This window comes from Anser anser (genome assembly GCF_964211835.1).
Source record: "Anser anser genome assembly, chromosome: 1".
NCBI classification, from domain to species: domain Eukaryota; kingdom Metazoa; phylum Chordata; class Aves; order Anseriformes; family Anatidae; genus Anser; species Anser anser.
Window position 1 is genome coordinate 42,161,722 of NC_139720.1, and position 23,955 is coordinate 42,185,676.

A 23,955-nucleotide genomic window follows, 5' to 3' on the forward strand; every position below is an offset into this window, starting at 1 on the left:
CTTCTGTACTGATAGGTCTCAATATGGTGTTTGGGATAAGATACTTTCCAGCATCTCTATCAAGATGATGAATTTAATGGCATTCTTGCATTCCATTTGTTTTCAGCAATGCCTTGAATTCCTGATGGGAAGTGTAACAGTGAATAACATGGTTTATCAGAGCAGTTTTGTATGTGCTGGCTCACGAGACTTAGAAGTTTATGACATTATCATCATCTGTATGTTTAAGAGGAAATTACATACTTGCTATTCATTGCTACTTGACATTTATCCTTTCTACACAGGTGGGTGCTATGTGCTAATCACACAGAGCCTGTTAAAGGCTTCTTGGGCAGATATCTGAGAAGGAAGCTGATTGAGACTGAAATAGAAAAGAACATACGCAATAATGAGCTCATCAAAATCATTGACTGGATCCCAAAAACATGGCATCATCTCAACAGCTTCCTAGAAACACACAGTTCTTCAGATGTAACCATTGGTGAGTCCTGGTAGAGTGGTTTGAAATAAAGATGTAGACTAACCATTTTAAAGATCTAAAGGTTGAAGGTTGAATTCTCTTTTTAAAAGTTCTCATCTCTCAGTGGTAAATACAGCATAAGTGTGGGGAATTTGACTGGTTTGTGTTGCCAGCAAGGTTGAAATGAAAATGGAAAGACAGTATGTATTTCTTGTTATTTATGCGTTGGTTGCTAAATGCTTTCGAGTAAATTATCTTCATTTAGCAAACTAGCAGGTGGGAGATATATATGTACCTGAGGTCTTCTGGTGGAATGTTAGCAAGAAGTCATCTTTGTACATAACTTTGCCATTAAAACTTTTAAGTGTTCATCAGGCCTTAGAATTGGATAAAGTGACATTATTTCATTTTTAATAGCAGGTTACCGATAGGTCCCATACTTTAGCCCTGTATTAGTATTCTCTATGTTTGTTTACTCCAGTGTTACTTTTCTGTGAGGATTATTTTCAGTATGCTCCCTAGTTCTACTTTTTCAATACACAATTTGACTTCTCAGGTCCCCGCCTTTTCCTCCCTTGTCCTATGGATGTTGATGGCTCCAGAGTGTGGTTCACAGACCTCTGGAACTACTCCTTGGTGCCATATCTTCTGGAAGCAGTGAGAGAAGGGCTTCAGGTATGTCATTTGCTTCCCTGCATTTTTTTTTCTTAGTTTCATAGGCTTTCTCCAAGTTACTTTTAACCAATGCATTCAATTCTGAATGCTGTTGGATTTACAAGAAGAAATCTGTGGTGGGATTATAGAAATCAGTGTTGGGCTCCTTTTGACTTGCTCATAACCTGATGTATAAAATTTTGCTTTTCCTGCTCCAGCAGTAGCATATCTAATATTTTATGAAGAGGGTTTCACCTCTTTGACAGGTGGAAGGTTCTTTTTTCTCTGTTTAAACAGAATTCATAGCAATGCTTAATAAAGCTCAGATTGCCTCCCTGTATAAGGCAGTCTCAACCAGCCTCTACATGGGAGAGTTAATAGCCCTTACCCTGGTGTAAGAAAAGAGCATTGGTCTGCCTGATCCTTCCCAGACTATGTACACGAGTATGCATGTAGGCATATGAAGAAAAGCTTGTGAACACATATCCAGCCAGACTGAGATTGATTACTCCTTGGTCCCGCTGAACACGAGCGTCTGTCCCTTTTTACCCTTGCATCTTGCACTTTCATTTTATATTTCCTCTGGTTTTGATCTCTCCTTTGTTCTTCCTCTGTATGGGCAAAGGTTTTCTCCTGACTGTAATTCTCATTGTGGATATCAATGCTATTAGTTCACCATTCCCTCCATCCTTTCTTCTCCAGGCATTAACACCAGTTCTACTCTCTTAACAGTCTCCATTGATTGCTACTGAACTAGTAAAGTTTAATAGCAATTTTAATAGAAGGAGGGCTACAACTAGTTTCACCATATAAAGGACTATAAGCTGCCCCATATAGGTTAAGATTTAGGACCATTGCACATCTTTCGAGTAAACATAAATCTTGAAATTAATCCAGACTTTTTTTCTTTTCTTTTTTTTTTTTTGGCTTTTCCCTGTTTCCTTTCCTTTCATGTAGTGCAACTCTATGCCCTCTGAAAAGATGCACTGTGGAAAAGCTATATTTTTGCCACTCGTAACAGTGAAAAAAATTACTGCACAGTGCAAAGGGGATTGTTTTGGAATAGTCAAAGAACTGTGTAAGCAGCTGCAGCTTCTTTATGGCCTTGTACTGACATAGTGACATACTGACGATGGAGGTTTTGAATCTTGCCTGTTGAGTATCTCACACTTTTCTACAACTGCTTACCTCTCTGGGAATTACAGTGTGTTTATGCCTTGTGCAAAAAACTGCCAAACATCTGATAAAACAGCCACAGTGAGATTAACAGCCCTTGTTTAGATCAGCTATAAAAATGCGGTGATATTCTTCATGTTCATATTTTTCCAAGCATACAGGGTAGGTACTTAAATGAAAACTTCAATTCTGGAGCAGAAGATGGCAGCAGACAGAAGAAAATATGTTGTTTTGTGAACCATTACAATTTTTATATGCTTTGGATGCCTTCCATAGAATAGCATCATTAATAATAAACAGAAATCTTTTTTATGATATAGTTAAATGTTCCTGGTACCAGAGAAGGGTAGAAACTGACTTTCCAGCATGGCACTTTGTAAACTCACTTGCCAGACACGGAGTTTACAAACCTTGCCCCAGATTCCAGAAAGGATTTAGTTACTGTTCGTCTCAGATGAGGGGAAATGCTGCCTACAGTCAGGAGTTAGCTTGCTACTTCCATGAGAAATATTTCCACTTGGCTTATTTAAGCAGATACCTGCTAAGCAGCCAAGCCTCTGTGTAGGGCAGAAGGCATCTGAGTATCTCTGTACACAATATAGGGAACTTGGCTGCCTAAACTGAAGCTCTGGATTCAGCAAGTGCCTGGGAGCAGGTGTTATAATGATAAGCACAACTCATCTGTCTGGCTTTAGCACTAGAATCCTTCGCTGTTTTACTCCCATTAAGAGTACAGCCCATCTCAACGCCTCTGCCAATGTTACACTCATTCCTGGACTGTGTGAAGCTGTTTGAGCTGGGAGAAATCATGGAAAGCTCTGGTGGCGGGCTCCCAAGCCACATGTGTCATTGTCACTATCACATTGTCACACATAATACAGCTAAAGGAAATCTGTGAAGCAGCAACCAAGGGTCTCTCAGTTAACATGTTGCTTCTGAGCAGCACTGCGGGGAGAGCACATCTTAGTGAGGAAGCTGCTGGGCCTCCTAAACAAACTATTCTTATTTTTTCTTCCTCCTGTCCTTCCAGATGCATAAGCCTTTTCATGCTTTATGGTAGGGAAAATCTATCCTTTGTGAATTTCTCCTATTAACCTCATGAAAGATCTCAAGGTGTGGACAGATGTCTGCTTCTGCATCCTGTTTTGTCAGGAGAAGAGAACAATCAGTTCTGGCACTTCCTAATTCACTTCAAACAAAATCCAATTAACTTGAATGCTTTAGATAGGTCTGAGTTAATTTCACTGATACGCCTTAAGCAAGTTACCAAAAGGTCTCATTGCTCGTTGTGTCAAAAACTTGTAACTCCCACTGTTGCCTACAAGTATCACTAGTTATGGAGTGCTTTTCAACTTGCAGCCACTCTGGGTATTGAAGGAGCACTAATGGAGATGAGGTCTTTTGAATGTCTTATCGTATCTGAGTGCTGAGCATGTCTGAAAACAAAACATTTACTAAAATGGTTTAGGTGTGTTTGATGACTTTTGTCTGCTATTACAACTGGTACTGGAAGCTCTGTAGGATACTTACCTGTGCTTTATCCACACTACAGATGTACGGTAAGAGGGCACCCTGGGAGGATCCCTCCAAGTGGGTAGCTGATACCTATCCGTGGAGCTCTGCAACTCTGCAACATGACTGGCCATCATTACTTCAGTTAAGACCAGAAGATGTTGGTTATGAAGGCTATGCATCAGCAAAAGAAGGAACAACCTCAAAACATGCCCCACAGACTGATACAGAGGGGGATCCCTTGGTAAGATTTAAACTTTGGGAAAAATGTTTTTCAGTATGTACTTCACTGTCACATGTTAAATTCTACACTGTACAGTAAAAAATGTACTGTGTACCTGTTCCAAAGTGTGCTTTTAGAATGAATCCTACCACAGTTTATAAGAAATAATGAAAATAATAGGAAAATCTAGCAAGAGGGCAAGTATCACCATCACATTAATATGTCCCTAAATAATATGCATTTTGCATCTGCCCAGAAATCTTTATAATGTTTGGATACCATTCTTAAGCAATCTGATTAATCAGCTTATTCTGAAACCACCTTTCCAGGTTGGACTGTTTGTCTTCTACATTCTATAAGTGAAGCACTGAGAAACTCACATTATCTAACTTTGCTGTCAGAGAGAATTTAGTGGAAATGCAAATTAGACTGCTATCCTCCCATTCCCCAGAACATTTCAAGATAACCGATGACTATATAGCAGTCTTAATGTAAAGGAATGCAAGTATAGTGGCATTAAAAGATAAGAGGTTTATTTCCCTAAGTGCCATGTATTGTTTTATTTAAATATGATCCCAGATGTTTGGGTTTACTATTGCCTCCTCTGATAATGGAATATTAAATTGCATATATTGAACTGCTGTTTCTGTATAGTACTTTCTCTATAGACAGTCTTTATCATAATTCATAATACTATTTTAGAGAATTGAACCTCTGGAATACAGGTAGCCCTTTGAAAAAGGGAATCTTTTAGAGGAAAATGTTTTTAACTCTTATCAGTGCTAAAGCAACGACTTCTCAGCCTACTTGAAGTGTTTGGTACTCATACCGAGACCTTGAACCCCAAGGAAATGTGGGAAATCAAGTCATCTGACCTCTTGTCTTCCAGAACATAAGCCTTGGGGTAACTGACCTTGTGATTCAGGCTGCCAGAGATTTTATTTTCCAGGCTTCCAGCAAATATGCCTCCCCTTCCACTAAGGTGAAAATACTTGGGCAGGCAGAGTTCAGTGTCCAGCCACGCTTGCTCCCTGCACACTGTGATCAGTTGCTTACAGCTTCCTGTATCCGACTAGTTATCAGAAGCCTGAAACTTGTGAATGTAGGGCTTGAGGTGGAGCTCACCGGGAGAGAGACACTGGCATGTGGGGAGCACAAGCATATCCAAAGACTATGCTTGAGGAAATAGGGCATTTCACAAGTAGGCTGTGTTACACACCCACTGCATGTATCCAGTACGCTCAGGCATGGATACTTATAAACCTCCAGCAAAAGCTTCCTGATTAAACACTCTTCAATTCCAGGAGAAAGCTTTGCAAACTGTGTGGGGTGAAACCATAGAGATGTAAGGATTCGTGAGCAAACAAGGAAAAGGAGCTTAATGCACACACACACACAAGGATATCTTTGCCTCTTTGGTATTTCATTGTCTGTTTTGGTTTTTTGTTTGTTTCTTTGTCTGTTTTTTGTTTTCTTTTTCTAAAGACAGATCATTTGTTCCTTTAAAAACAACAAAATTGTGTTCACAATGTCAACAGTGCTTGCAGCCCTGAGTATGCTGGCAGAAGTGGATGTTTTACAAATAAAATCCTGATGGTTATATGCAGTTAGGCATCAAGCATCCAAGTAATTTTCTGGGACTTAATGCTGCTTTTTGATGTCTTTTTTCAGATGGGCTTCAAGTCCTAATAATGCCCAAATTAATTCTGTGAGGGCTCGCCCTCTCTCAGGAAGGAGGGTCTTTTGCTGCTCCCCTGCTGCAGTCAGCCCCTCAGCAGCAGATGGGACCCTTTCTGGAAGTAGCTGGCCCCGGTCCACCCTGCGCTCCCTCCCTCCCTGTCTCTCTCCTGCAGAGGGTATATGTTAGTGTGATTATGTTTTCAGTTGCATTTTCAATATGGTGAATCTACACCATCCAAAAATGATCTGGAAGCTTGACTGTCTCCAAATATGGGCCCAGATGTCCAGCTGTGATATGGCTTCCTTCCCTTGCTAGTGGTGCAGCTGCAGCCGTTCTCACCCCTGAATGAAAGAGAGTTATCAGGCAGCTCCATTATATCCCTCTGGCTCTCTGGACCTTTAAACGCACACTGCTATTTAAAGACCAGAAGGTAGCGAAAAGGGTGCCAGGAGGAGCCGCTGACACCCTGCCCTTTCCGAAATCCTTTTGTATGGTCCCCTCAGCTAGATACCAGCACACCTCGTACAGCAAGGCAGCTTAATTAAATTTTAACACGGCCACTGCAGCATTAAATGAGACAAGATTATGTGAACATTTCTTTCTTCTTTCAGATGAATATGCTAATGAGGCTTCAAGAGGCAGCCAACTATTCGAGCGCACAAAGCTGTGACAGTGATAGCACCAGCCACCACGACGACATTTTGGATTCATCCCTTGAATCGACTCTCTGAAAGGGACAAACCTTGGTGGAGGATTATGGTAAAATCTGTTTCCACTAGACCACTGCCAGTATTAAAGCAGCACGCCGAGGTCCCTGAATGAGAATGGTGTGTTGTAGGTAGGCAGGAGACCTAACTCTGCAAAGTCAGGAAGAAAAATTGAAGTGGAAAGCTTGAATTAGTTTAATTTCAAGGCATTTTGATACCTACGGAGCCAAGTGAGACTCCATTTGTCAACTGGAAAATGCCCTAGATCAAGGGCATCTAAGCAGATTGCACACGTGTTAGCCAAACTGGAATTTTTTTTATTTTCCTCTTTCTCTTTCTCTCTTTCTCTGCCTCTCTCTCTGCGTCTCTGTTTCTCTGTACAAGTTTACAGTGCAACTTGGGTTTTTCTTGTTGGTTCTTTTTTTTTTTCTTTTTTTTCCTTTAGTTTACCCTGAGGCACTGCATGAACAATGCAGTCTTCTAATTCTCTTCTAACCTCTGTTGTGCCACATGGTGCTGGTCACAGGACTGCAGTGGTGTTTGTGTTGTACGCTACTGCCCATTCCAAAATGAGTCAGAGATGATGATAGTAACTCAGAAAGCACAAACAGTATTGTGCAATCACCAGAAAACATGACTGTGATATGCTGGATAAGTGCCAATTTAATTCTAACTGCCATGGTCACGGTGATGCGCTCCATCAAGTTTTTAGTATACAAGTCACAGATTTTATAAAGTTGTTTTTACCACAAAGGTCTTTTTTAACCACCTGCCCACTCCTTAACAACAGTTTTATACCAATTATTAACCAACACTGATTAAAGGCTTCTTAGGGCTTCATTTGTTTGAGCCTTTTCAGTGAAAGAAGGAACATTTCTTATGGTGCTGTCTCACTGCCTTAAAACAGATTTCTAGAACAGTCTTACAGTTGGTTTAGTTCCTAAACCATTGGTAATTTACACTGTTTTTTTCTTCATTTACTAATGAGAAAACGTCAGTTAACACAGTAGCCTCATATCTGTATATCATGATTTTTTAAAGAAATGGATAGGAGAAAGAACAGTTGCTATATAATATTTTTATCTTGTGAATAGATTGCTCTGCCTACCCTCAGAAATACACAAGGAACCCAAACCCACTTCCACTGCCACCTAAATGCTGAGGAAAATCGGCTCAAATCCATTTGGTCCCATGGAATGGAGTTTTTGGAGGATAGACGTTTTGAATTTTTATCCAGCAGAGCTGGATGCACTTGATGCAGCATGAGCACAAATATATGTTTTGTTTTTTTTTTCCTTTTTCTAGTTTTAGCATGTTGTTTTGATTGCTATAGTTGTACATGAAAAAATCAGCATAAAAGAACACTGAAGCAGTGATGTCCACTGTGGAAGAGGAAGAGTTTATACTGTAAAAGTGGGTTGGTTTTGCACAGTCTACTGGGTGGGTAATGTAAATATGAAAAAAGAAAAACAAACAAACAAAAAAAAAAAGCCTTGCACAAATCAAATCAAAAACAAGCAAACAAAAAATTGTATTTTATTCTGTTGGTGTTAAGAGATGTTTCACTTGCTGAGATTTCCTGTATGTTGCAAACAAATACAGAATGCAAACCTTAAAAGCTGTTATTACCTGGTGTGTTTGTCCTGTACTTACAGTTGTTCTGACTATGCAGGAGCTATCAATGCTACAGTGAGCATGTTTCAATATCTATATGAAGCCAATACATTTTGGGGGACAAAACAGCTGGAAATGTTTAAGTGCATATGTCATGGCAGGCTACAACCAGATTGCATTAAAACTGCTCAGAATATCCGGGAGTGCTCCTTTACCACTAGAGGCATCCGGTTCAAATAGGTGCATATAAACCAGAAGGTACCTAAGGGCTTTGGCATTGTGTAGACATGTACTGTACACCTCCATAGATGTTATCTTCAGGATGTATATTTGGTGCTATTAACACTTTGTGGCCACCCCGTGGTCACTTGCTGTAAAACAAAGATAAATCAATGCAGTTTTCAAATGGCACTGAGCTGCATCACTGAATCTAGAGGTTCCTACACGGTGCTATTGCCCTAATAAAACTCCAACTGATGTTATGCATGTAGGATTCAGTCAGACCAACATCATGCCCCCAAAATTTGGATCCATTTCTGTTGTACAATGTCAGTGCGTACATCCTGACTGACTCAAAGAACTAAAGGAAAGCTGCTCTTTCCTGTACCTGTGCTCTGAGCAAACCTGCAGATCTTATCCTGCCATATTTAACACACAAACACACAATATCACATATACAAAACTTCCTGCAATACATCTCAGTGAGTCCACCTAGTTTACAACTCAGAAATTGTTTGTGAAACATTTGTCTGTATACATTTTATATTTTGTACATTTTTTGATGTAACATATCATGTAAATAGACAGAAACAGTGAAATAAATCATCTGAAAAGTTTTGTAGTCTTTGTAAAGCCCTAATAATAAGTATTTGGTGTCATCGGACTTAACTGGATGATGTATTTTCTATTGGTTTATTGTTCCTCTAGCTTGTAAACCAGCTTGCGTATATTTTTTTGCAGGTGTGCGCACTGTATCTGTCTAAATTATTACTTTGCCATTAAAGTGGAATTATTTATTGAAAACACAGTCTGGTGTTTTTGCAGTCAGGACCACTTAACGGTTAGATATTATGTCAAACAAAAACATATAAACAAAGTGACAAACTGAAGGATGTAATTTTCTGAATTCAGCAGAACTAATCTCTGTAAAAACAAAATTAGCTACTCCTTCTAGTTCCAGGGTTTCAATATTATTTTTGAGTGACTGTTTCCATGGTGAGAACAGGTTGTGGAGTTCAGAAACAACTTTAAAGGCTCCTCATTTTCGAGATTATCTTCAAATGCAAAGATATTGATTTCAGTGGTGGCAAACTTGTACAGAACTGGTGCACTATTATGGCTTATTTTCAAACCTGAAAGATTTAGGGCCACTTCCTCAGGAGGTATAAATCAATATAATTTAATAGAATTCAACAAAAGCAAGTTCAAATATGTTAGTTAGATAATCATTGAGTTTGAGGCTGGAAGAGTTCATTATGCTCCAGTGAGTGGTAGCACCTCAGCTATAAGTCTCAGCAGCAGGTCTGTAATTTCCCTGAAATTGTCATATCCTTGGAAAAACATAACGGTATGAAGTAGAAGCTCTAGCACATCACTGTCAATGCAGCTGATTATTCAGTGGGTTGGTTTGTTTTTTAGGTGCTTTATTTTAGTTAGATCTTACAAAGTTCCTACTTTTCAAGACAAAAAATACCCCAAACTGCTTTCTGTTATGCCTTTTCCTTCTCTATTAGAAAGCCAACAACAATCAAAAACATAATATATGTTAAGTAATAGTCTTCCTTGCTTTTTTCTGGTGAAGCAAGTAGCTTGCTCATTAGCTTTTTATGTAAAGACATGCTTTCCAGTCCCCAACATATTTTTGCAAGACTTTCTGAACACTTCATTTTGTCAGAGTCCTTTCTGACATGTGGGTATGAGAATTGCACATGGTATTCCTCTGATGGCTTTACTTATGCTATAAACAGGACTAATATCACCTTCCTACTCCCACTTCTTATTTTGCCTGCTTAGGCTTCAGTGGTGACATTCACTCTCTAATTGTATCATCCTACTGCAGGTTCATGTTCAGTTAATTATCTATCAAGACCCTGAGTTCTATTCATGTTGCATCATTTCAAAATCACTTTGTCCAATCCTGTCTGTATAAACCATGCTCTTTTCTCCTTCGATGTAAGATTGCAAATTTAGCTGTATTGAAAGAGGATATTCAAATCAGCCCAACCTACGAAATGATTCAGATCATTATCTACAGCCGGCATCTGTATAATTTACCATTCCTCCAGCTTCCCTGCTTTCCCAAAACTGGTACCCAACCAATCACTTTGCAGACGGAGGTTGCAAGTAACATTGTGTCAAGAACAAAACCCTGGTGAATCCCGCTAGGAATCTCCATGACAATTTCTGATCTACAGTCACATCGCTGGGTTGCATGTCACTGGTATATTTGTATTCCAGTTAACATGGGTATGAATACCAGAACATCACACAGAACCATGCGTGCATAATGCTGTAGGAACTATTGGATGAGTTACATGGCTTCTCCATCACTGTCAGTCTCTAAGGATGGATTTAGATTAGTCTCTGTTGCAAACGACATATGTAGAGCTGATCTTACACGGGAAGGGGAACAGACTAGCTGACTTCAGGGACCCATTTCAGTGTGACTTTCCCATAATACAGTGTTGCAATGTCTGCATGTTACCCAGCTGCCATTATGTAAGGGAGAAGGTATGAAATTCAATTGTCAGGCTCCTTCTGTATCCATTGTGTCCACACATCTACCTGTGCTTGATCTGAAGATCTGACGGTGAATGCCCAGGTGCTCAGGGTGGGATCAGGATAGCACAGCCTGGGAGAGGATAGTGTTTTTAGCAAAGTACTTGAGACATTGCTCTTGCTCATAAGAACTCATTTTTTTAAGCTATCATTAGCCACTGAGTTTCTCAGCATGCACTACTTTTTCTTGATAACTGAATAATGTCACACAAATTAAATGCTACCACTAAGTGTGGCAATGCAAAAGCTACAGATGCACTATCATGGGAGAAATGTATTGCTGGGTAATAATACCAGCAGCAGAAAATAGGATCTGTCATGAAAGATAAATTAACTAAGACCCAGGCCATGTGACCTTGCCTTTCTACACTAAATTGCATTTACTGTTCTTTGTTCAACTGCAACCTTAAGCAAACATTGATAAATAGCGATGAGTGAGCACACAAAGTGGAGCTGTGTTTTTAGTAACAAATTTCATAAATGAAATACTGTTTTGTCTTTGTCAGTGTATTTACTTGTTTTGTAAGCAGTTTTTTATTAAATCAGGCTACATAATTTAGGAAACTAAAATGCATCTCAACAATTAAATGCCAAAGCTGAAAGAAAAGGCACCTGGTAACTGCTATGTAACAAAATAAAGCATTTACATGATGACACATAACCAGCAGTAATGATTTTATCACACCATAAATGAATGGCTCTGAAAGAAGAAAGAAACAGACAAAATGCTTATTAGCTCTATGACCAAACCCTGGGGACTTAGTAAAGTAAGTCATTTAGGCTAGTGAGCTCTATTTTAGCACTGATAATTCAGTGCATCTAAAATATGTTCTGATACTGTGTTCTGCACTTTACAAGCACAATGAAGACACATACACAGACTGAAAAAAAAACAACTTATCAGTGCAACTCAGTGCAGGTTAGTTCTTCCCCTCAGTTAAGCTACATACAATAAAGAACTACTGCTTCTGTACAGCAGAAACTGTAGCTTGTAGCTCAGGGACTGAGCTACAAGAAATAATTGACTGGCAGAATGAATAATTTAGCTCAATCATTACTGCACACTTGTATACGTGGCACGATCTCAGTGAACCCCATCTCTGCTTATCCAGGTCAAACTAATGGCACTGTGTTGGACTAGTGGTACTGACTCCTGATTGTGGCTGGGGATAGTCAGGCTGGAGGCAAAATCTTACATCTTAACTGAACTAACATTACAGGGAGATGTATTTCTCATTTAGTAGAAATAAGAAATCTAAAAGCTATTTGAGAAAACTTTATTACCTTCTTAGTAACTGCTGTGATTAGTCTCATTATTACTTAATGTCTCTGTATTACTGCTTTTGTACTGACAGTATGTCTCATATATGTTATTAATAGCTTCCTTGTAAAAACTTTTGCCATCAACACGTTATCTTTCTGAATTTAAAACAATACTGCTTGTTCAAGAGTTGGTTAATACCTTGTTTCAGATCACCAGCCTATTTAACACTCTGCATCCAGACAGTATGTTTCATTTCTAGCTTAAGTGCCTCTAACTTTAAAGAACAAATTTAGTCTTACTACGTGTTTAAATTGAGCAACATTCTTTAATTTCTGCCCTGGATAGTGTTAAGTATGTGCTGAAGTGCTTTGCTAATTCAGACTTCAGTGCCTGCAACTCATTCTTCCATAAACCACTGTCTTTAGAGGATAAGATGGTCAACTAACTGCTACAAGATTCAGCTAAATGTTGTAGAGATTGTGCAGAATATTACATGCAAGAATTATAATTTAATTGCATGCTTAGGCACAGCATTTAGTAGGATGCCTTATTGCCTGTTCTAATGGTCTCTGAAGTTGAATAAAACCTTCAGACTATGTTGCTAATCAGAATGGAGGGAAGCCTCCTTTTCTGGAGTGGAGCAGCTGCTAGCAATAAAACCTAAGTGCTTGCTTGTAGTTGCAGGACAATAGAAAGGTTTCTCCACCTCAAGGATGACAGAAAAGCTGCAGTATGTGTTATAGGACATGCTGGAAGAAGTCTTTCATACTGGAAAAATATCAGTATTGTTCAACTGCTGCTGTTTCTTTCTGTATAGCAGAATTAATCAGTTAATTTTTATAATTCATTAAAATATTATGTTACTGGATGTCAGATATTCATGGGTTTTCTGAGCTGTTCAGTAATCAAAATGTAGAATATAGGGCTGAGGCTGAATATGAACCTTAAGCATATACACTCCAAAGGCTGTTTTATATTGGAACTATCTGCCTAATATCAGGGACATACTATGGCAAGTAGAAATCACAGCTGTATTCGCAGAAACATTTGCACTTGCTCAAGAATGCTGACTACTGCTTGTTCTCTGAGGGATTTTTGGGGGAGCAGAGAAAAGAGGGTTTCTGGTTCATCTACCTATTTATGCTCACAAAAATTTCCCCTGCAGTTAGTTCTCTCCCCTTAGTTTTGTTAGCAGACCTTCTGAGTATCAAACCACAGTTGGTCAGGAAGTTTCCAACTAGACAAGCTGTCCTTCCAAGCCAAAATGATGCATCCAAGAATGTCAGAGTGAACAAACTTCAGCTGCACCCCAAGCAGAGGATATTTTTGGCCTTGTTTCCTGCTAGCTTACTGAGCAGCTGCTCCAGAAGGTCCACAAGCTCTGGTGAAGCTTTGCTTGGGACCCAGTGTGAAGCTTCTTGCTGTGGAGCCAGAGCCCCTGTTGTTGCAATGTTTCAGCTCCAAATGCTGCTGATGCTGCAGGTGGACGTGGAGAGGGTCTCCTGGCTTCCCAGAGTGCCCCTTGGATGCTAGGGAAACACCCAGGCCACCACCTGCTCGCATGGAAGAATGGAGCACCCCTCCTGAAGCTGGAGGTGGTCTAAAAACTGTTAAGATGTGGGAGAGGGGACAAAGTCCATCTTTGCTCTGATCTGTTCCAGCCAATATAAGCAAAACCACTCATACACTTTCTGAAATTAAAACATAACGCTTTCTAGCTAGTAGATTTTTTTTTTTAGATGAGCTTTACTGATTATTATTTTTTTCTTTCCTAACACACATAAAGGAAATCCCTGTAAAGGTCATTCCTATATGAAAACAGCTTTCTGGTGCTAACACAAATTCCTTAACAGTCCGTTTAGGCTGCTGTTGCAATGTAAATGTATGTAAATGTAGCTGCTGAGTGGGGTCTGATTTGCCTTGCTAAGGCAGCCGTTCCTGCTGACTGTGGGAATTGCCATTCCTAAAGCAGGGAAGGCATGTGCTCAAAGCACTTCAGTTTTAGCTTTTTTTTTTTCTTTTTTTTTTTTTTCTTAGATCCTATTTCAGATAGGAAATAGCTCTTGGTCCTGCCACAGGTCTTTCCTCTGCATTTTGCCCTCTGCCCTCTCTGTCCTTCTGACATTTAACACATCCCTTCATCCCTTTCTGCCTTTCTTCAGTTCCTCTTATCACTGCTGTTCCCATCACTGCTCAGCTTCGCTCCCCTTCTCTCCCTGGCACATTTCACTTGACCATCTCTTTGCTGCCCAGAAGGCTACTTGCTGCTCAGAGTGTGCCAGGACAGCATCCCGTCCTTCTCTGGCTCTGAACACTGAGCATATGCTGTCACAGCTGAGCAGAGCACGGCGATAGCCATCCAAAACAGTGATGTCCCCTCCCTTGGGCTCACTGCCTGATTGCTGGCTTTTCTGCATGTGCCATGGTGAGGCCTGCTGCAGTAGCGGGAGGGGACAGCAGGCTCTGGGAAGATGCCCCATGCTTTACCCATAGCAGTATGTTCACAGGGAAAAAGCTGAATCACTTCTGGGGTGGTGGCTCCCCAGTGTTCCTCTTTGTTTCCACACCCCACCCTTTCTCCTGACTAGGGAATACTAAGTTAAAAGCAACATTTCACTGTTTTTCAATACTATGCCAAAAATAAATAGCTTGTGTTTTGTAGCCTAGAGGAAGACTCCATGGGATGTATAACAGGAGGTGTGCAGTGAGTTAGGACGTAGGAAAGGGGGAGTAGAAGCTCTGAAACTTCTTCCACTGTCAGACAGTCTGAGTCTTTCCAAAGGAGTTGTATTTCTTTTGCTTTACTGCTTACCAGCGGAAAAGAGGGAAATCTATACCTCTGATTCTGTGGTGCTTCACACACCAAAAAAAGGAGAATTTTGAGTGTAAAAAGTGGTGGAATTCTGATCGTTTTAGAGAGAACAAACAGAAGCCTCTCATATTGAAAATGAACCAAATCTCTTTGGCATTTTCAAAGAAAAATGGAAACAGTCATATTACTTTAGTGATATTTGTTAAGTAGTCTTGAGCTCTGGGCAGCAAACAAACAAACAAAAAAATCACGACATTTTTCCATAGCCGTCACTGGAGTTACAGTAATCAGATAATATTACTTAGTACTTGCTTAGTGCTTTTGATGCCTCATCCCAAACTACTTCACAAAGGTCACAATAAGCATTATTGTTAAGGAATGAATGGGAAAGAAATCTCATTAACAGCAGCAGGGTGTAGATGGCAACATAGCACAGCTTCATGCATAGGCCTGTGCCTTGAGATGCTGCTAATGAAGAAAGCCCCCGAACTGATTAACATCCTTATTGTCTACTATCCTTTATTTGATAGGGGGATATATATGCAATACTTCAGAATATTTTGAGAACTGTCATCATAGAAGATGCTTTCAATAAACGAAAAAGATACCGTGAAAACTTTTTTAGACCCATATGATTGCTTCTAGAAAATAAGAAACATTTTGTTGTCTGCGTGAGTGCACGTAAATGTACGTTCACTTATGGAGAAAGAGAGAAAAGAAACAAAATAATCATTGCATTTTTGGATTTTAGAGAAGTAGATGTCAAAGGGTGGTTGATATTATCAAAGTGACTAAGGAGTCTGAACTCTATTGCCAGCAATGACTTAAGGCTGCCAAAGTAGTCTTTGTGTTATCCATTGGTAGTTTGTAAATCTATGGTACTTTGTGATAGTTTTCCTCAAAATCTTTGTGCTTGCAATTAAACATTACAAGGATAAGCATTTCAGTTTAGATTCCCCAAAGCATTTATGTGTCTGGATTCCAAATTTCAGCTCTCCCAGTTAGCTGGGCTTGGAGGCCTCCATGGCTTAGAGCAGAGGCTTCCTGTTTGCCCTTGGGAAACAGAAGACTAATTGCCTCATATGCAGTAATCTAATGTTATGTTTGCAAATGAGATTTCCAGGCAATTGCTAGACATGTATTTTTGGATTCTGTATTTTTAGTTCAACAACAGTAATCTTAGATATCACTCCTTTACAGACTAGACTGGTCCGGCCACAAACCAAAAGACTCCATTTTATTAGGACATGGTTAGGCACAACTTCTGACAGCAGTGCCTGTAACTCTGTTAAACATGCTCAGCCTATCTTTTCTCAGGAGATGGCAGCAGCAGCATTCCTGAGATGGCTGCAGTCATTTGCATTTACTTTGGGGGCTTGAGGAGCAAAGCTGGATTGAGAAACAACTCTCCCTTTCCCCCTAAAAAAGTCCTCCCTGCTGCCACGTGGAGTATTATGCTCAGAAACACACAGGCACAAGTGTTTCATGCAATGTGAGCGACAGTCAAAGGGGTATAGCTAAAGAAATATTAAAGTCTGAGTTAGCTAGCCCTATCTGAACATGTTACAGGTAACACAAAGCAAGTGTTTCCTTTTGAGCCAGTTGAGCAAAGGCACTGTAAGCAATGCTGTGGCAGGATAGCATAACTGCACATCACAGCCACCAACTTCCCTACAATCTTCCCCTCTGTAGATGAAGCAGAGGGCCAAAGAGGAAAGGCAAGAGCAGCTGGACAGTGTTTGTGTTGGGTGGCGAGCAGGATTTCATTTTGCCATGGGAGATGCTCGGGAGGTGAGGAATAAAAGAAGTGAGGAGCAAGAATATGGGAGAAGCAGGCAGGCAGTAGAGAAAGCTCTTTTGTGTTTTAATCTTTATGTTTTCTCATGCTATACTGAAAGCACCTGAGGATTTGCATATAATGTTGAACATCTGTCATGTCTTGTTTGTGCTGTAATCTTTACCCCATGTGGAGGAGCAGGGGAAGGTTTTGTTTTCTGAAGACATTTTCACGTGTCTGTCTTTAAATGCATGTTCTGCTGCGAGGATGAAGAAGCCAGAAGTGGCTCTTGGGCAGCAGGAGGTGGGGGCTTGCCTGGCAGGACCCCTGCCTCCCAGAGAACTCCTGTGCACCACACACACTGATACATTGATGACTGTTCAGCCAGCTGCAGCGTTCCTCACCACCTGTGGCTCTCTAGGCCTGTGGATTTCATGTTCAGATATATCACAGGGACCTTGTCCAGCTGACATATGACAAAGCAACAATAACCATCGCCCTTGCTCTTACCCTCTAGGTACTGGCTTTGCTGATTTTCATTTGTGTTTCACTTCAGCCTGCCGATTTTCATTATCACATCCAAGCATGAGGTAGTATTGGTGGCAATATTATAGTTACCTGTGATAAAAGATGAGCTGTGTGTACTGTTCACCTCAATCCAGACCATTATCTATTTCTTCTTGGCTAGGGAAAAAAAGACCTCTGATCATTAACATAATGGCTACTTAAAAAAAGAAAAAGAGAAAAAAAATCTAAACAGAAATTATTCCATTCATCTCCTCTGGAAGGAATCTGACCCAGAGAAACAAGCTTTTCTGAAAAAAAAATTACTTGTCTCAGATCCATTGCCAGTCCCTCCATCTATTTCTGCTGTCTTGAGTAGGCTGCAGGCTGCAGAGGTAGTGCGTGAGAGAGGCAGTCCTTATCTAAACACCGGGGGAGTGTTTCTTACTGCCTTTCCCTTAACACTCTTCTGACTTCAGACGGTTAATGGTGTGGAGAGATGAGTGGTCTCTGCTTTGTTGTTTCCAGGTGGCACAGCTGGAACCTGTCTGGATCTAGTTCTCTCACTGTAGCTGAGAAACAGAGGTTACTAGTAGCAAAGGAAGGATTTTGAGAGATTGGTTTAGAGAAACCTGAAGTTATTATTACAGAGCTATTCTCAGCTGTCAGAGTATTTTACATTCTTTTCTGTCTTTAGAAGTAAAAACTGAGCAGGGAGCAAAATGATGTTTCTCTTCTACCTAAAATGGTAAACTGCAGGATAAGACAGCTGAGTAGGAATCAAAACGAGGGTGGTGAAACACTGGAAGAGCTCTCTAAGAGATGCTGTGGGATTTCCATCCTTGAAGGTGTTCAAAACTTGAAAGGATATGACCACGAGCCACCTGCTCCAAAGCAGATCTGCTCTGAGCAAGGGGCTGCACCGTGTAACGTTCAGAAGTCACTTCCAAGCTCAATTATTCTGTATTTCTGGGAAAGAAGGGTCAGAAAAGAAACCAAGGGTCTCATCTCCCCCCCTGCCCCCCCCCCCCCCCAAACACCACCACCACCACCAAAGTGTCCAGAACTTAGTAAATATGAAACACTACAGGTAGCTGCAGCCAACTGAAATTCATTTGTAAAGAGAACAAGTGTGACCAGCAGCAGTTCCCATGTATGCTGCTCTTCAATATCTCTTTATTACATTCGAGTAGGAAAAACTTCCAGATAATCCTCACATCTCCCAAACAAGAGTCTGCTTTTTGCTGTAATTCACCATCTGCAGGTCAGGAATTTTCTCTTTCTTTTACAAATTTTCAGCTATACTGTGAGACACATACTAATTGGTCCCTGAGGTCAGAGCTATTGATGTTCCTTGATTATTTAAAGGTGTGTGAGATAGATGAGTGAACCTCTAAGGGAAATGTTCAACATCAAGAGTTTACAGGTAAATTTAGTGAATGAGAGAGATGAGAGCGTGACAGCTTTATAGATTGAGGTAACACTCTGCATCTAGGAGAGGCAGCATCTAGGACTATCACTGTCTGTATTGTGATTATTAATGACCTGTAAAACAGTTTGAACTTTGAGATGTCAACAATTGCAGGTAATAGCATTATTTTGATTGTATTGTCTGGAGGTGTCTTCCTCCAGACTTGAAGGAGATAAGATCTGTGGGCTTTGCTTGTTTGTTTGTTTCTTTGTTTGAAGGGGGGACACTATGGTAAATGAAAAATGCATTAGCAAATGTAAGTAATTCAGATTTTAATGAATATGTGGATTTATTCATACACTTTGCTAGGTTAATTGTAAACACTTGGCCATCTGTGAAAAACCTCTGCTTACTTCACAGTGGTGATTTAAAAGGCATATGGATTGCTGGGAGATCTGAAGAATGGAACTGAAAAATAACACTTGGGGTATTATATGAATAAACACTTTGCATTCAGCTGACACCATGAAGATCCCAATTCTGAAAGGGTATTAGAAAAAGAAAAAAATGATTAACAGTGCGTGAATAGAGGTGAGTTACCCAGGAAATTCTTGGGGAAGAAAAGATCAATAAAAGGGTATAGGCCTATCATAAGCCATGAGCACTACAGAGAACAAAAAATTAAGACTTTTAATTTCCTGTTGCTGTAATACAAGTGAGGAAGGAGGAGGACAACCAGTGAATCAAATTATGAGTCAACAACATGACAGTATTGAGAGGCAGGATGTATTATGCAAACACAGCTGGGCAAAGGAACTCAGCCACATGCATCCAAGGGTTAGGGTAAGGAAACAAGAGTCTGAAAGAAAGGAAGTTCTCAATTGCAGTAGGCCCATGTACAATTATTATGAAGTAAAATGCTGGAACATAATAGTCCCCAAAACATGAACACCAGGATTAGACATTTAGCAGAGTATTGACATGTTAAATAATACTCCATGACACTTAACATGGAGTGTCTTTTTATTGGTTTTGATTGAAAATGAGTGGCCTACCCACTTTAGAAAACAGCAAGAAAGTGCAAAGCTAAAAATGAAAATGAAAGATAGACAGATAGATAGATAGATACCTTACCTCTTACCCTGGAACCTTGTAAGTATGGCAGTGCACAGCTCTTACACAGGCCCTGGGATCCTGCCTGGTGCATTAAGGAAGGCAGAACCTGCTTGTGCCTCTGACTGCTGCTTCTGGACCATGTGCTCCACAGGGAAACTGGTGGATCAGTGGAGGTGTTTTCTTCCCAACTTTGTACCACCAAAACAGCTCAACAGAATACAGGTAGATACATATGATCGAATCTCCTCTTACTGTGATGCAGCACTTTTGCTTTTGTGGTATGGCTGATTTAAAGGGGGGTAAAATTAGTCTGACATTGATGGCACAAAGGCAGCCAAGACTCTCACCATCTGTTTTCCTCTGGTGCCTTTTGTGTAATGTTTGACTGGGTAGACTTTGGCAGCAGAAACACACATTCCTTGACACAGCAGGTGGCTTTAGCTACAGTCTCTGACTTTGTTCAGTTGTTATCACAGAAAATCAGATTCACTATGACTTTGCGCATGTAGTATTACAGGAGTTCACCATAATTAGACACAGAAACTAACTTTGGACTCCGTTTTGTCCTTCTGGATAGCACGATCAACCAAATACCTTCTGTCCATGCTGGTTATTTGAGATTTTATTCTGTTAATTTCTTCAGTGTGGACATGAAGTCATACGTGCATGCAGGACTGACTGCAGGCTGACTCAGGCTTGTTAAAAGTTTCACAAATAACTGATAATGACAAAACTGGGGTGGATGCTAACTTGTGCTTGACACAAGTTCATGATTTTAAAGAGCAACTGTCTCTTTCTGGACATACTTAGGCATTCTGCCCACTGCAGAAGAGCTTTCCCTTCTTAAAAGTCCATTTTCCAAACGTTCTCATGAACTGTGACTATGCCTTCTCGTCTTGCTCATTGGTAGAATTTCCAGAATCTTTTTTCCAGAACTATTTTTCTGATTCTTTTACACTATATCATGACTTCTCTGACCCAGTTCTGATTTGTGAGCCTCCTTCTTGAAGCCTGAGCTTTGGAACAGGACATCTATTCCAAGCACAGGGGAATCAGTGCTACCTTTTAGATGCATATACTTGACACTGGTCAGTATCGCTTTGCATGGACAGCCCTTCTTCTCATGTTTTTAAACACATCTAATATCATTCATATCACTGTTTATCTGGTACTGAGGTCCTTCTGTGGGGCATGGAGTTATTCAGTTTGCTCCATTTATTGTTTTTAATGCTAACAGAATTTCTCAAGTGTTCTAAGCTTACTAGAAATTTCTAAGATCAGTCTTCACACAACTCTTCAAAAAAGTCTTGCAAACAAGAATTTCATTATTTGTATATTGTTCCTATGGAATCCCTGATGTTCAACAAAATCCTAAATTATTCTGGGGGAGAAAGCATTTTATCATATGACAATTATATTATTTGTTGTATTTTCCAATGGCAGACAAACATACTTCTTTTCTGCTTTGTGTCTATGACTATTGACAGTTCTCTCATTTCTGTTAATTCTTAGTTTTCCTTGTTCATACCCTGCTTTATGAACTTATAACTCAGACTTTCTTGTAATAGGTTGCTTATCCTTTTGACTTGCTTCTCAGTGTTACTCCATTCCTTGTTTCTGATTCATATCAGTCTAAATATCAAAAATGTCTTGCGTGTGTGTCTATAATATGCATACTAGAAGACATACATTTCTAATTTATGGATAGATACACAGAGACTTATGAAAAGTGCTTTATTTTATTTGTATAATTTTCCACTTCATCTCTTAACCAGATTTTTCTGTCACTGCTGTTTTAATCCAAGTAGACACATTACAGTTTTGGCGTTGATTTTTAAGTTTCCAGTCATGTTCACATGGTTCACTTAAATTACTTTTTCCAAATGATTTGTTTCTTCTATTTGGTTTTCAGTTTCATGAACACAGTTCATTATCAATAATTCTTCTATTTCTTATTCTGTTTGCACAAAACAAACACACATCCATCTGATCATATAGATCACATCTAGATCCTTTCTGCAATGCCAACACATCATGCGTTTTTTTTTTGTTTGTTTTGTTTTGTTTTTTTGGCTCTGTGATCCAATCCCTAATTATCTGTAAAGATGAAGCCTTGTACACAGTTCCTTCTTGTTGGATGAACACATTTGACCTAAGAAACAAACACACATAGATGGGTTAGTACTGGCAATGTCATGCAGAACAAAAGTCCATATAGAAATTCATTATTCCCTCATGACTCTGTTATTAGGAGATATGTAAGAACATATGTATTCTGTTCTCTAGTCAGCTTTTTGTGATCAGAAGTAAGCACCAATTATTGCTGTTAATCTTAAAATAGTTGATGCCTAAAAATCCAAGACTGTGTGTTTCTCAGATATGGAACCAATAATTTTGACCTGGTCAAACTTCTGCCCTTTGACCCACTTAATTCATCTGAAATTGTACTAACTCAATAGTTCCAACATGTTGACCATGCAGATCTTCCCGTGTCATCTCAGTAATACCTGCTAGGTGAAATGTATGCTCTTTAATGAACAATTCTGATTTCTTTTATTTATTTATTTATTCTTTGTCTCTGATACTGCTCTATAGGAAATTAGAGGTGTCGTTTTTTGTTGTTACTGTTATGTGTTGGTTTGTGTTTTTTTTTGGGGGGGGAGGATATTTTGCTTCCCATGTGCTTTGATGTCTTAATGTCTTAATTTTGTTCTCAAATCTTATTGTGGCACTCAGTTCCTCTTTTCATCTTCTCCTTTTTTTTTTTTTTTTTATTAAATGAATCTTCAGATTTACTTAGCTAGACTGTCCCCTCAGAGGTAAGTTTTCATTACATTGACATATATCCCAGCCAAATCATGTAACTACTTTACCTTGTGGAAGGCTAGTCAAATGCTCTAGCAGAAAAGTGACCAGCCTTACAACAGTTACCTAAGAATCAGACAAAACAAAACAAAACAAAACAAAAGTCTCTCTTCAAGTGTTAGTGAAAAAAATGAACAAATTCCAAGAAGATCCACCTGTCTGTGCTCTTCCTTCAGCCTTCTGATTTTCTCTGAAACAGTCTATGTATAACGAAGATGCTACAGTGCAGCATCATTAGACCACTGTCTTCACTGTATCCTCATTACCGATTTCATGTGCCTATTGAACTCAAAGTACAGTACAGGCTACAGTATAATGTAGAGGTACCTAGCCAGCCTTAAATGAATTCACTTGGTATTACAGTGTGCAATGGCCATAGCCCTACAAGTGTAATTTACTGGAGAAGGAGGAGACAATTATCCTGCTTTGAATGCTATGTTGCTTGCTTCCCTGCTGCCAGGACTCAAGAAAGCCTGACCTTTTTTTTTACAATGTCTGTTCTGAAAACTGGTGAAGATGCTGCAATACCTCACTGCAAACCTACTCTAAGCTGTACTTAAGAAAGTGGCACCTTGTGTCTGTGCCTTGGGGAGATAGCATACCATCTGTTGTCTCCTTGTCCTTTACAGGATGTTCTCTTCCTTCTGTTTAGGGGAGAAGGCATCATACCAAACTACATCCTGATCTGCAGACTTGTTTGAAACATTACATCCTTGAGCCAGAAATGGATCCAAACTATTATTAAACTTGACCTGAAACTTTAGAATAAAAGACCCTTGGGTCACAGCTAAATTCAAAACAGGCTGGACTGTTTTGGACAAGACGGTCTTGACTTTCTGGATAGTTGGATCCCTCTTTTATGGGTGTAGTTAGTTTTCTTAAAGGTCAGAATTGTGCAGATGTGTCTTGCTTCCCCATTTCTTTACAGTTGCTTTCCTTCCTGTTTCTCCCATGGCACTCTACAATATCAACTGCAGCTGTCATGACAATGACCTAATGATATAATGTGAAATTATATATACTATATATATGTACATATATTTTTTTCTTTGATGACCAGAGTACAATTGTGGCTCTCTACCTGCCTGTCCTGGCCCTGGTCTTATTTCTACTAGTTATGAGATAAAAATTTCTCTCTGCCATTTCTTGGTTGTCAGCTCTTTCTCCTTTGAAACTTTGTTTTATCTTAAACTGTGTGTCATCCCTACTTCTTGTTTTAACTTATCCCATTTTTAGAACAGCCATTTGCACTTTGTATACAGGTTTCTTACAGCTTGTGGTACAAAGAAAAAAATACCAAACTCATCCAATATCAGAAATAACCAGTGAGATTTATGATTTCTGAACTCTGGTGAAATCTCACTGCTAACCATGGCTTTAAAGGAAATCTTTTAAGATACG

At 39.6% G+C, this 23,955-nt stretch overlaps 1 protein-coding gene across 1 annotated transcript in view; it reads left to right on the forward strand.

Annotated features, from left to right (window-relative positions):
• The window catches only part of NAV3 (neuron navigator 3), a 423,218-nt gene extending 414,168 nt beyond the window's left edge, over positions 1-9,050 (forward strand). Inside the window, 4 exon segments of the mRNA XM_083807523.1 lie at positions 285-481; positions 1,017-1,135; positions 3,843-4,046; positions 6,318-9,050. Coding sequence (XP_083663649.1) covers positions 285-481; positions 1,017-1,135; positions 3,843-4,046; positions 6,318-6,437 — 640 coding nt within the window. The 3' untranslated portion in view covers positions 6,438-9,050.
• Positions 9,051-23,955: the final 14,905 nt, after the last annotated feature.